Here is a 13,481-nt window from a genome sequence, read left to right on the forward strand (position 1 = left end):
AATTACTATTTACCGGCACGGCTACCGCCAGACTCATAATGAGCCTAACAGAAAACTTTATCATACTACATTTTGAAAATAAAAAATGTGCATGTTTCTGGCCACTTTATATAAATGCAGGTGCTATACTTTGTCAAGAATCTGCTAAAAGTATGCAACAAATCGCCCAGCCCCTCCCCAAAAACAATGCCATCTACCCAAATTCCTATAGTTCGTACTTCCCTGCCACTAAATTGAACAGTGTTTTAAAAAAACAATACACGGGCATCAAGTTACTGTCTTAACGAGGCAACCTCTTCTTATTTAATGTACAACATATAATAGCTTGAAAAGAGATGATTTTTCAACACATTCCTCTATCACAGGGTCTCTGTGGAAAGGTTACTCCAGTACAATATGTTTGTTGCAAGCGAATGCTCAGAAAACAAATTTTGTAAACATTTCAAATATCTCTAAAATAGAATTTCTAGCTTAACTTGTATGGTGTCCAAAAATAAGTGCACAAATAGCAACTTTTCTATGCTATAGCAGTACACCTAGCATCATATATTCCCGTAAATGAGTTCTAACTTTCAAAAATGCTTAAGTAATAAAAATTAAGGCACAATAATTAGTTGGGCACGGTCTTCAGGATGTTACTTTAACTTGTGTCGGTGTGGTATATTTTATGTAAGAAATGCAGAAAATTCCCAATGTGCAATGACACTAATATAAAACACGATTGCATACAATCTGACTTGGCCTTAGAAATGTTTTAATAAGGAAAAATAACCACCTTGTTCTGTAAAATGAAACTAAACTGTACAATTTCTTAAAATGAGGATATTCTAGTGCCACTTAAAAAATTCCTATAAAAGAAATTACAAATTGTAATAGTGGACATATACACCTGGATATGGGTACACACTCACAGTAGGAAGTCTCGCTATTCTATAGAAGTAACATGTAGAAATTACACTCCACATTAGCAAATCAACATGAATAATGTCCTACAGCTTAAATATTTCCTGTAAATAGGTTAAATCATTTATGTATTTTGCCAAATCATTTCTGCCACAGGGGCTCTGACAGTGCATTATTATGTTTCACCTCGTGTACCAAAACAGAATAAGTAAGCACAACTTGCATTATACCGATCTAACAACACGACAGCTTAGTTCCATAATAGAAAATGTGAGCTGTAAAGATAATTCATGACAGTAATAAATATGTAGGCTTCCTACTGCACTGTTTCTCAGTCTTTGGCACAGTAAACAGATTTTGCAATTGATGCAAAAAATTCAAGTCTGAAAAATTAGACGCATTAATGAAATCTTCCAATGTGGATAAAAAGTTAAAAATGTGTGTGTATATATACATATATATACACATATATATATATATATATTATACACATACATATATACACCACACGCACACACGCGTGCCTCTGCATATAGACACATGTATATATGTATACACACACACACACACACACACACACACACACACACACACACACACACACACACACACACACACACACGTATATATATATATATTTCAGATGAAAACATCTATGCATTCGATTAAAGCATAAACCTGTGCTAGAATGCGTGCAGCTTTCATACTCCAAAACAAACAACATTAACATTGCCAGGTTACTGGCTTCTGGAAAATCCAACTGTCCGGTTCAGAAATGTAATTTTACTTGATCTCATTGTACTGATGGTCCTGGGAAAGGGTATTTTGCAGTCAATAAAATTGTATCTTGTTTTGCCAAAAGGAGACTTGTGTTCGATTTGCTGCTGAGGTAATCAATCCCATGAGTATTTTAACCCGATGAACCTGCAACAAATAACAGTTCAATGCATAACCTATTCTGAAGGTAATAAATAGCGAATGTTTAAAATGTAAATGTGTTTCAAAGACTTATTAAAGAATTCTCTCCAATGACATCACATCCTTTAAGCCTTGATAGCAGCATAAAAGCAGATGCCTTGGGTCTGCTTATGTCCAAACTGTTTTACATCCGTGCAAATAAAATATTTGCTTTAAGTTTACCAGCCAATCAAATTCGCCTTTGCCTTTTCAGTGAGCTTACGTACTCTACCCCGACTAGAAGTGCCAAAAGTTAAAGAGGTGTCTTCAAACAAAAGCTGCCTTTGCTCTTCTTCGGAGTCATCTTCATTGTAAAAAGCTGTTCTCCTTCCCTGATTCCTAGTTCTCATATGAGGCTCAGAATCTTTAAGGTCCTCTGACTCTCCAATATCCTCTTCCACAAGATCATCTGTCTTTTTGTCACTGCTTCTAGTCTTCATTTTAATACTTTCAGGACTTGTGTGCTCAGATTTGTCCCGTTGAGTCTTCACTTTGGGTTTCCTACCTCTTTGTCTCTTTTGGGGCAACAAACTCTTTCCCGTGTCAATGACAGAATGAGAATTGCAAGCAGGTGAAGGGACTGGTTCAATATTGTTATTCGTATCGCTAGTCCTAACAGACCGGATCGCATGCTCCTTTTCATTTTTCAATTCAATGCTTTGTGGCTCTATCTTGGGTTTTCTACCTCTTTTTTTTGGCATTGCCACCTCACCAGTGCTGGTGATACTGCAACTGTTAGTTTCCATTTTTGGCTTCCTTCCCGGCTTTCCTTTAACAATAACGGTTGGACGCTGAACTCCATGGCCGTTCACTTGCAAACCTTCCAATTGCAGTTTAACATATTTGCTGTCAACTGTAAGATAAAAAGCAAAGGCAAATTAGTTACAAACATTTGATTAAAATCTCCTTAAAACCAGAGAAAAAGGGGTGCTTCTGACAAGGATGCTTTGTCTTTGAAAAATCCCACTCACCAGTTTTTGGTCCCCAAGAGAATAATAAAAGTCACATTTACCTAGATGTATACAAGTTATTTACCTGCAACACTTGTTCTCCAGCATGGGTCTTGCATGGATTCATATGCTCATGAATATTCCCAGCCAGGCTGGGAATCCTCTGTAAAAAGAAAGCAGCTTTGTTTTAGATAGAAAAATGCTTGTCTCCTCTATAGCCAATCAGTGTCCTTTGGGTCATACCAACCCCAGACAATTACACTCATCCTCCTAAACTCCACCCCTGATGGCCATCCTCAGATTTGCAAGCGCAAGTAAAGTGGCAGTATGAACCAAGAAGAGCCAGAGAGGCGAAAGAGGGTGGGTTTGCATGTGAATCCATGAAAGACCCATGCTGGAGAACAAGAGTTGCATGTAAGTAACTGGTACCTTCTCGAGCATGGGGTCTTGCATGGATTCCCATGCTCATGAATGTGATTACTCAGCAGTACATATACACAACCACGGGAGGTGGCAAGGCTCACAGAAGCAATACACTTAACCCTGGAACAGACGCACCTCAAACAGATAGTTGCATAACACTGCTTGGCAAGGCCGGGAAGACTCCTTGATCCCTGTAGACGCAGTAAAATCTCGTGAAGGTGTGTGTAGACCTCCAGTTAGCAGCCCTGCAGATGTCGAGCAAGGTAATATCAGAGAGAAATGCTGTCGTTGTTGTGATGGCTCTGGTGGAGTGGGCTGTGGGCCGGCCTCGAAGAGGACTGTTGGCCAGACGAGGACAGTGCATGATGCAGCCGGCGAGCCAGCTGTATATGGAAGCCTTAGACAGGGCCTTCCTATGTCTCACAGGTCTGAAATTGAAAGTCTGAGATGTAGTCTGAAAATCATTCATGCATGCCACATAGAAATTCAAGGTACGAGCAACGTCCAGCGAATGCAACCCCCCTTTCAGAAGCCATAGAAGCGTTTGGACTGGCAGGGCCAAAGGCTCATTGAGATGAAAACAAAGGAATCTTTGGCATGAAGGTCGGATGAGTCCGCAGCACCACCTTTTGTAGCGTGGAAGTACGGTTGCTTGCAGGAGAGGGCCTGGATCTCCCCGACCCGACTGGCCAAGGTGATTGCCACCAGGAAAGCAGTCTTTCACAAAAGAAACTTCAGAGGGGCATGATGCATTGGTTCAAATGGAGGCCCCATGAGCTTAGTCAAGACCCCGTTCAGTTCCCAGGACAGGAGCCTTCACTGGCAAAAAGTCAACAAGGCCTTTGAGGAACCCCTTGACAAGCCTGTGCGACCACAGGGAGAGCTTGTCTGGCCCCTGTGTGTACCGGGATATGGCAACCAGATGAAACTTGATGGAGGCGCGAGCCAGCCCAGCTTTAGCCAGCGAGAGCATATACGGATGGTGCTGCAGAGCAGTTACCCCCATATGCATACTCTTCTACGTCCTGCACCACACTGAAGTGCTTCCATGTGTCTGTAACAAGACAATGTAGAGGGAGCTCTGGCCTTGGCTAGGATCATCTTGTACTCCAGCGGTAGAGAATAGATCCCAAACTTTAGGGCTGCAGGAGCCAGGCCACGAGGCTCAGTGATGCTGGGCTGTGTGCAGTATTGTTCCGTTTTCTCTGGAGAGGTGGTCAGGAAGTGGAGGCAGCTTGATGGCCGGAGCCACTGACAGATGGAGAAAGAGAAGGTCCGGGTACCATATCGGCTGCTGCCACGCTAGCGCGATGAGAATCACCCTGCAATGGCAATGTCTGAGTGTGTTGATCACACGTAACAGAAGCAGAACTGGAGGCAAGGCATACAGGAAGTGCCCGTCTTACAGGAATGAGAAGGCATCCCCCAGACTCCTCGGCTGAGGATATCTGCTGGCAAACCTCTGGCACTTGGAGTTGCAGCTGTCATGAAGAGGTCGATCTGGGGGGGACCCCACCTGCTGAAGAGATGAGACAACTCCAACTCGTGGCAGGACCGCAGCTCCCTGTTGAGTGAGTCTGCAATGGTGTTCTTGGTGCCTGTCAGGTGAAAGAGGATGAACATGTCCTGAAAAATGGCTCATCGCTACAGGGACTGGGTATCCAGGGAGAGTGCGTGGGAGCGTGTCCTGCCCTGTTTCCAGATGTAAAACAAAAACATAGTGGTGGTGCTGTCTGTGAAGATCCGCACCACCTTCCCCTGTAGCTGAGGCTGGAAATTATGAGTTACTCACCGTAGTGACTAACGTACTGTTAGTTCTTAGTCCCCTTTCCTCCATACTGCAGGGGCGTCCCTTCCAAGGGACAGGAGACGGAACCCCCTTTCACCAGAAAAAAACTTTTTCCCCTTTAAATTTAGAGGCGCACGGGGGTACGGCCCTGGGAGCCTTTGCTACCCTGACTCCACCCATGGCACCACTCCTCAGTCTCCACTGACACGTCGACAATATTAAACATTGCCTAATTACTCCAGTACTATTAGGGGGGAGGATGGTGGGATGTATGGAAGAAAGGGGACTAATGAAGGACTAAGAGTACGTTAGTCACTACGGTGAGTAATTCATGATTACTCTCATGTCCCATCCCCTTTCCTCCATACTGCATGGGCGATTACAAATGAATGTAGCCCCAGGATTGAGAGGAGACGCTCCGTAAGCAAATAAGTTCCTTACAACCGCCTGTCTGAAGGCCGCGTCCAAACAGTAATGCTTACAGAAAGCCGAAGGGATGGCCCAGGTAGCCACCCTCTTTATGATTTGCCAAGGGACCTGTCGATGAAAGCGATGGCCGTGGCCTTGGCTCTAACCACGTGAGCGTGCATGTCGGCTGGCAGTTGTTTCTGCTGCCCCTCGTAGGCCTCTTTGATGGCCGCAACCATCCACTGTGCAATAGAAGCCTTGGATGCCTGATAACCGGTTCTGGAGCCCCCAAAGGTGCCAAAAAGTGCGTCTGACTTGCGGAAGCCCTTGGTCCTGTCCAGATAGAACTTCAGAGTGCGTCTGACATCCAGACAGTGCAAGACTCTCTGAGCCTCGTCCTTGGGGTCAGCCAAGAACTTAGGCAAGACTACTTCCCTGTTTAGATGTAAGGCGGTGGGTACCATAGGTACCATAGGTAGGAATGCCGGGTGAGTCCGCAGGACCACCTTATCCCTGTGGAATGTGGTGTAAGGTCCTGAGGCCACATGAGTCAGCATCTCACTGACTCTGCAAGCGGAGCCAAGTCCCACCAGCAAAGCCATCTTAAATGGTAACCAGCCTGAAGTCTGTGGACGCCAATGGCTCGAATGGTTTGTGCGCCAAGGCGCCCATCACCACATTGAGGTCCTACACGGGGTGTGGCCTCTTAATGGGCAGGTAAAGCCTGGACAATCCCACCAGATGTTTCTTGACAATCGGGTTTGAGGAGGAGAAGGTGACCACCTCCTCCGAATTTCTGTAGGCCCCTATGGCTGCCAGGTAAGTGCGACATGTGTCCACCTGAACGCCTGAGTGCGGCGAAGTGCGCCGAGAAGGAGAGCACGTCATCCAGAGTGCACGTAAGCTGGTCGATCTCCTTGGAGTCCGCCCAGTAACAGAACCTGCTACATTTGTTATCATATTGGCTCCTGGTAGCCTTGCTCTCGGCGCCCTGAATGATCTCCGGGTTAGCCTGTGATAGGCTCAGGTACTTGAGGGTGATCTGCTCAGGAACCATGCTGCAAGGGCTAACTTCTGAGGGACGGGGTGGAGGACCCTGCCCCCCTGCTGGGACAGGAGAGGTGTCGCACCCAGCGGAAGGTGAATGGGTGGTCTGACCGTGAGGCTGAGCAGTTCGGAGAACCACAGTTTTGCTGGCCACCGAGGAGCTATCAAGATGATGCTGAGGTGACAAGCTTCCTTCATCTTGCGGAGTACCCTGGGGGATCAGGGGTTTGGGAGGAAAGGCATATGCTGTCATGCCTTCCCATTGAATCTGCAATGCATCTCCCAAGGAGCCAGGGCCCAGGCCCTGCCAGGAGGCGAACTGATGGCACTTCCTGTTCTTCCAGAAGGCAAATAGATCCACTTGAGGATGGCCCCATTCGTAATTGTCCGCTCCCAGCCTGCTGAGCCTGTCCGCTTCCAAGTTGGCTTCTTCCGAGAGGTGGACGGCCGTGAGGTAGATGTTTTCCAGGGCCCATTCCCACATGCTGACCGCTAGACTGAACAGCGGAGGGGACCTGGTATCCCCTTGCTTGTTGACATTGTACATGCTGGTGGAGCTGTCGGTCTGGATAATGACGGTTTTTGCTCCCAATGAGCGGAAGGAAGGCTTGTTAGGGAGAATTCACATTTATGGCTAATTTCCCTCACCCAGTGAGTCCCTCAGCAGCTTAGCTGGATTTCTGGGGTTTATTTTTCCCACCTGGTAAGAGTGAGAGCCTTTTTTCCCACTCTTACAGTGTATTTTTGTGTGTGTTGTACTTTTTGTGCTCATGTGCTATGGAGTGTCACCAAATCCCTAGGCATCATCTTTTTACTTGTGTCACACAGCACCTTTAGTGCAGTGACACAGGGATGTCTTTTAGACTTCCATTGTGAACTCCATTTCTGAGGATGATCACTGTCCCCCAGAAACATGTAAAGTTGCCATTAACTTTACATAGTCACTTTAAACCACAGACCCAGTACACCCCATCTTACATGGAGTATTGGAAAGGGTTAACTCTTACCCCTTTTTGTCTGTACCTCTTGGAGCCTTCTTTCACTCCCTTAACATTAAGACTTGGCTGGTGGCAGTGGTATCTACCCTAACTTTTCTACCGCGATTATCTTATACAACGCGGTAATGTTTTAGGCTATCATAGTAGCCTCGAACATAAAACCCGCTCGACCATATAGGTTTTATTTTGGCTCCGGTTGGGTTTAGTCACCATTTCTTTTTGTTAAAGTCTTTCTTGTGTTTGCTTTTCGTGCCAAACCAGGTTTGGTTTTCTTGTTCGCCGTCCTTTGGCGGGCTTCTTCGAAGAAGCCCCCCTTTGGCATCTGTGTGTCTAGGTGGGCTGAATGTGAGGGAGGGGTTTAGTCACCCCCTGCACAGGGTCTGCTTGGAGACCCAAGTCGCACTTTGTGTTCATTGGCTGAGGTGGTTGTCCGGGTCGGACAACCCCCCCTGCTGTGTGATTGACAGCAGGGCTGTGTGAATGGGGGATTTTGGCATAAAAAGGCAGGACTCTTGGGCTGGAAGTCAGAGTCGCCACTGGGACTACAAGAACCGAAGAGAAGTGGAGAAGAAGACGGCTGCTGCAACTCCTGGATCCCGGTGAAGCCCTGCTGCAGTCCTGAGCCATCTACCCTTCAACGACAGAGAAGATCCAGTCGGGAGTCTTCTTCCCTTGAGCCTGGTGGGATCAACCAGCTCACCTTCTACAGCCAGAGAATCTTCTTCTGGGTTGAAATCACTGCACAAAGCTGTAGTGGTCTGGATAGCCATCAGATGAGCCCTCTCCTGTTTTTAAGGAGCGCACCTTTAAATCATTGTTGCTTTTCTGCTGCTGGCCTCATCCCTGGGTAGTGCAGATCGCTGCAGACGTCCTCTTTGTCCCCATGACTGAAGCTTCAGGAACCGTGAGTCAGCAGGAACGACCAGGAACAACTGCCGTAGCATCAGCTTTCTTCATCCGAATAAGGTACTGTGTCCATTTGGTCGTTCTCTCCGTTCGACCTTGAGGAATTGGAGTGAATCCTTTTCCTTCCGAAGGCTTGGCCTTTCTTTCTTCCATCTTATAACTTTTGCCTCCCTTTGACAATATCCAAGTACTCCTGGCAATGTAGATCTTGAACTGTTCTCACTGTGTGATCCTCGACAACAGAGCCCCTGCTCCATTGACACTGGCGCAGGCCTATTGACTTATCTGCCTCTTAGAACACGTCCTCTGATTCTATTGCCTTGACAAAAGTATTGCCTATGATTTTTATCCACTGTTCCCTTGTTTTAATTCTTTGTGCTAAGTGTGTTTGACTACGGTTACATTTCTTCCCGCGGGTACGCTTTTCTTTCGTAAGACCGAACTGTCATTACTGTCAAAAAGTGATTGCTTATTAACCCTCGGTAACGTCTTTATGTCATTGTGATCACTGCTGTGCTGTATTGGTCCGGATAGTCATCAGAAGAGCCCTCTCCTGATTTAAAGGAGCGCACCTTTTATTCATCATTCTTTTCGCTGCTGTTGGCCTCCTCCCTGGGCAGTGCAGATCGCTCCAGACGTCGTCCTTCTTGTCCCCACGACTGAAGTCGCAGGAACCGTGAGTCTGCAGGAACTACCGGGAACAACTGCCGTGGCACAAGCTTTTCTCCAACAGAATAAGGCACTGTGCACACTTGGTAATTCTCTGTCTGACCAGCCCGAATCGGGGTGAACCCTTTTCCTCCACAAAGATTTGTTCTTTCTTCCCTCCTTCTTATAACTTTTCCTTCCATTTGACAATTTTAAGAACTCTTGGCATCTCGAATCTCGAACTGTTCAATGTGTGATCCTCAGCAACAGAGCATATGCTCAATTGACACTGGCGCAGGCCTATTGACTTTAATCTGTATCTTTGAACAAGTCCTCGAGTCTCCTTGCCTTGAAAAAGTATTGCCTTGGATTTTTATTCACTTTTCCCTTGTTTGAAATTCTTAAGTACAAAGTGTGGTTTAACTTCATGAGCATTTCTAACCGCAGGTACGCGTTAGTATCGCAACACCAATCTGTCAAATCCTAATGCACTTACCTTCAATTTACTGGCACAAGTGTAATTGGTTGAGTGTAGTGTATTTTACGTGTGGTTTCGGATTTATAGAAGTGAAGTGTTTTATAACAGATAGTTTAAAAATAAATGTACTTATATTTTTTACCTGAAACTTTGAGTCAGTGTTTGCTTGAGTCACAGTAATTGTGGTCCTTTGTGTAATCTCTGCTACTGCTCATATACTCTTGAGATAAGCCTGGCTGCTCCGCTACTGCTACCACTTTAACATAGTAGTACAGGTTTGTACCAAAGGTGAACTTGTATTACCACTTGTAGTCTTAATTGTGTGCAGTGGTCCCTAAGGGCACTGCACAGGATTCTGCCTAACAGCCACAACGTCCTTGTGCATCAGGATACCCGTCTTGGTAGGGGATTTCAGGGTGAGGACTTCTGCCAAGACCCCCTCCTCGGGCTGCTCTACCTCGGGTTGAGGAAGTCCCAGATATTCTGCCAAACCTGCAAGCCTGCCGTGGAAGGCCTTTGCTGACAAAGGCGTGTCAGGGTCCTTCTCCTCGTCTGTATCCAACTGAGTGTCCGGCTGGTACGGAGCAGGAGGAGGGGTGCTGGGAGCCGTGGGCTGCAGCATGGAGACCGGAGCCGGAGCTGCGGGACCGCCTGGGCTGTGGGAGGCAGGGGAGACGGAATCGAAGGGGCATGCAGGGGCAGCAGCTGCGCTGGGGCCTATGGTGCCAGAGCCATGGGAGGAATGACTATGGGCGCCTGTAGAGGAACCGGGGGGAGCAAGTCCCTGACTGCATCCCATAGGAAGGCTCCCATCTGGGGGGTTCACATCAGCACCAGGATCCTTTCGAAGAACCTGTCTTTGGAGGCTGAAGCGGTGGCAGGGGATGTTGACGGAGTGGTTGGGGGCTGCTGGGCCGGAGCGCACTCGGTCTAGGTAGCAGGTGGAACCTGGCCTGCGCTGCTGATGGATAAACTGTAGGCCACGTACCTGTTGACAACATTCCCACCTTGAAACCCGTTCCCCCACCTGCTCTGTTCCTAGGAGTGGCATCTGACGAGCTGGCATGTTTTCTGGTGCGGCAGCCATTTTGCCGAGCTGCGTGCCACGTGCCAAAGTCGTGGTGCCTGGCTACCTGGGCCCGGCCTCCTCCAAGACTCTTGGTGGTGGAGCATGAGGCCTACCCTGCACCTCAGGTCTAGGCATGTAAGGCGTATTGCCCTCTGCATTGTCGCCGGTAGTGCTGGGTGCAGACGCCCCCTCGGACATTGAGCCGGTACAAGGGCGTTGCCTCTCGGGTGCACACCCGGTTAAAGAACCTTGCGGTCTCTCAGCACTGATTCCAGAAGGATCTGACGACCGCTTGGCCGTTAGCTGGACTAGCCTTGGTGCGGGTGCTGGCACTAGTACCCAAGAGGTTCCTCCCACTTAGGCGTTTCCTCTGAAAGTAGTCGCCCTTACGGGGTGTGATGGAAAATGGAGGCCCTCCCTCGGGCCTCGATCTCTGCTTGACAAAGTTTTTCAAGTCCTCTGGAGGCGATCTTTTGGAGTGCTCCCTCCCCCTAGCTATAGCTAGCCTGTTCTTCAGTGCGCGTGCAGTGCCACGGTACTACCTTGCGAGCCGTGGTCAGTGCCAAGGCAGCAAAGGCAAAGAGCCTGGGGATCAGATGTAGGGAAGAGCCACTCGCAGGCTGGACATCTGCTGAAGCTCACTGAAGTCGACATGCGCCGGAGATGAACGTGACGCTGGAGGACCGAGTACCTGAATGACAAAGAGAAGACAAAAAGATGGAAGAATTTGGGGAAGAGCACGTGGTATTACATGGCCGAACCCAAACCCGGGAGCGCTGCTGAAATCGGCCCGTTCCCGTCGATGCGGAAAAGGGGACTGAGGAGTGGCGCTGGTGGGCAGAGTCAGGGTAGTGCATGCTCCCAGGACTGCACCCCCGTGCGCCTCTAAATTTAAAGGGGAAGGTTTCTTTCTGGTGAAAAAGTTTCCGTCTCCCGTCCCTTGAGGGCCCAGAAGACCGCCCGGATCTCCAGTATGTTTATGGGCAAGTCCTTCTCCTCCGGGAGACAGAGGCCCCTGGCGTGAGACTGTCCTGTGTGGGTTTCCTAACCCTCCAGAGAGGTGTCTATAGTGATTGCAGGCTGGTATAGGGCACTCTGTAAGGGAGCTCTTCGAGAGAGATGTGGCTGCACCAACCACCATTTCAAAGCTTGCTGCAATGCCCGTTTGAGGGCTATATTGTCTGTCCAAGTGTATGTGACCTGCTGCCACCTGACATCTAGGAATTCCTGGAGGGGCCGCATCTGGAGCCTGCAAAAGGGGACCAGAAGGATGCACGAGGACATCATCCCCAATAGGAAGCTGATGGACCGGACTGACACAATGGATACAGCCAACAGCCGCTGAACCTTCCTTGGGATGGCTTTCACCCTCTCCTACAAGGGGACGCAAGGCATGAGACCTTGATGAGACGGGTGTTAAGGAACAGAGCATTCTGTGATGGCACCACGCAGGACTTCAGATAATTGATTGAGAACCAGAGCAAAGTCAGAACGCGTATGGTCTCCGCAGTGTGCTGGGCCACCAGCGCGTGAGAGTGGGACCGAATGAGCCAGTCGTCCAGACAAAGGTAGACATGTATGCCCTTGTGGCATAGGTGTGCCACTACCGGGGTCAAGCATGTTGCAAACACCCGTGGAGTCGACTTCAGGCCGAAGTGCAGGGCCTTGAATTGGTAGTGCCATCCCTGGACGTCAAAACGCAGGAACTTCTGGTGTTTGCGAAGAATGGGGATGTGGAAGTATGCATCGTCACGGTTGAGAGTTGCCAGAAAATCCCCTTCCTACAGCTGGTCAAGCACACGCTGCAACCAACCATCCTGAACTTTGATTCTTTCAATACTTGTTTAGGCGTCCTAGGAGAGCTCGGGGGATAGCTCCGGGTCAAAGTGGTCGGCTTGAAAGCAAGACGACACGGAGCCGCACGGGTTTGATCCCCGGGTCCGTGCTTAGAAACCTCTGGGTATTAAGCGCGTTATAAATAACCAATCATATCAAGTCTAGGATCGGTAGCCACCCTCCTGACTTCCTTACCAGAAAGTATCTGGAGTACAATCCGGAGCCCCTGAGGTACTGAGAGCCCGGTTCTATCGCCCCCCCTTTTCACAACATGGCCTGAACCTCCTGTAGTAGTTGGGCCATGTGAAGTTCTTGACGTGCTACAGGGCGAATGTGGGTGCACCAGTTTTGAAATTTGAAAGTGTGTCCTTGCTGAAGAACGTCCAGCACCCATTTGTCTGTTGTGATCTTTCTTCACTGCTCGACACAGTTTGATAACCGGCCTCCCACTTGGGTGCAAAAGTGAGGGCCTGTGTCCTGGATGATGGATGACGAAGTTGGCCTCCACTGCATTAGGCCATGGAGTGGCCCCTGTAGGCTCTCTGGGTGGTGGAGTGGGAGGGCTGACGTTAGGGGGTAGTGTACCCTCTTGGAGGACTTGGAGACTGTTCCCTTTGGGAAACGAAAGGGTGACCTACTTTGCTCCAGGGTCCCCAGAGAACACTCAGTCTCAGAGTCCAGCTTGAAGGCCTGGAGAGTCATCTATTGCCTTCTCAAATAGGTTGTCCCCATCAAACAGCATGTCCACAACCTTGATCTGCACGTCAGCTTGAAAATGTGTGGCCTTCAGCCAACCCTGGCGCCGGAGAGTCACACCCTTCCCCATTTGGCGGAACCCTGAGTCTGCTATATTATGCGCCACTTTAAAGACGTGATCCAATGCCACCTTCCTGGAACAGGGCCACGGCTTTGGCATTCTTGTCATCAGGGAGGAAGTCCAGGATGGGCTCAAGCTTGTACCAAAGCTCCCTGTCGTATCGACACAGGATGGCGAGGGTGTTGGCGGCTTTGATGGTGGAGACTGCAGTGTAAATGATGCGCTTGTCAGCTGCATCCAACTTCTTGCCTA

At 48.6% G+C, this 13,481-nt stretch overlaps 1 protein-coding gene across 2 annotated transcripts in view; it reads right to left on the reverse strand.

Moving 5' to 3' along the window:
• Positions 1-272: 272 nt before the first annotated feature.
• Positions 273-13,481, reverse strand: part of PHIP (pleckstrin homology domain interacting protein) — a 2,101,228-nt gene continuing 2,088,019 nt past the window's right edge. For both annotated transcript variants that reach the window (XM_069606291.1, XM_069606290.1), the window contains exon 41: positions 273-2,713. In XM_069606291.1, the coding sequence (XP_069462392.1) occupies positions 2,040-2,713 (674 nt within the window). In that variant the 3' untranslated portion in view covers positions 273-2,039. The remainder of the gene's footprint in view (positions 2,714-13,481) is intronic.

This window comes from Ambystoma mexicanum, chromosome 4p, assembly GCF_040938575.1.
Source record: "Ambystoma mexicanum isolate Mex_15411 chromosome 4p, UKY_AmexF1_1, whole genome shotgun sequence".
Taxonomy (NCBI): domain Eukaryota; kingdom Metazoa; phylum Chordata; class Amphibia; order Caudata; family Ambystomatidae; genus Ambystoma; species Ambystoma mexicanum.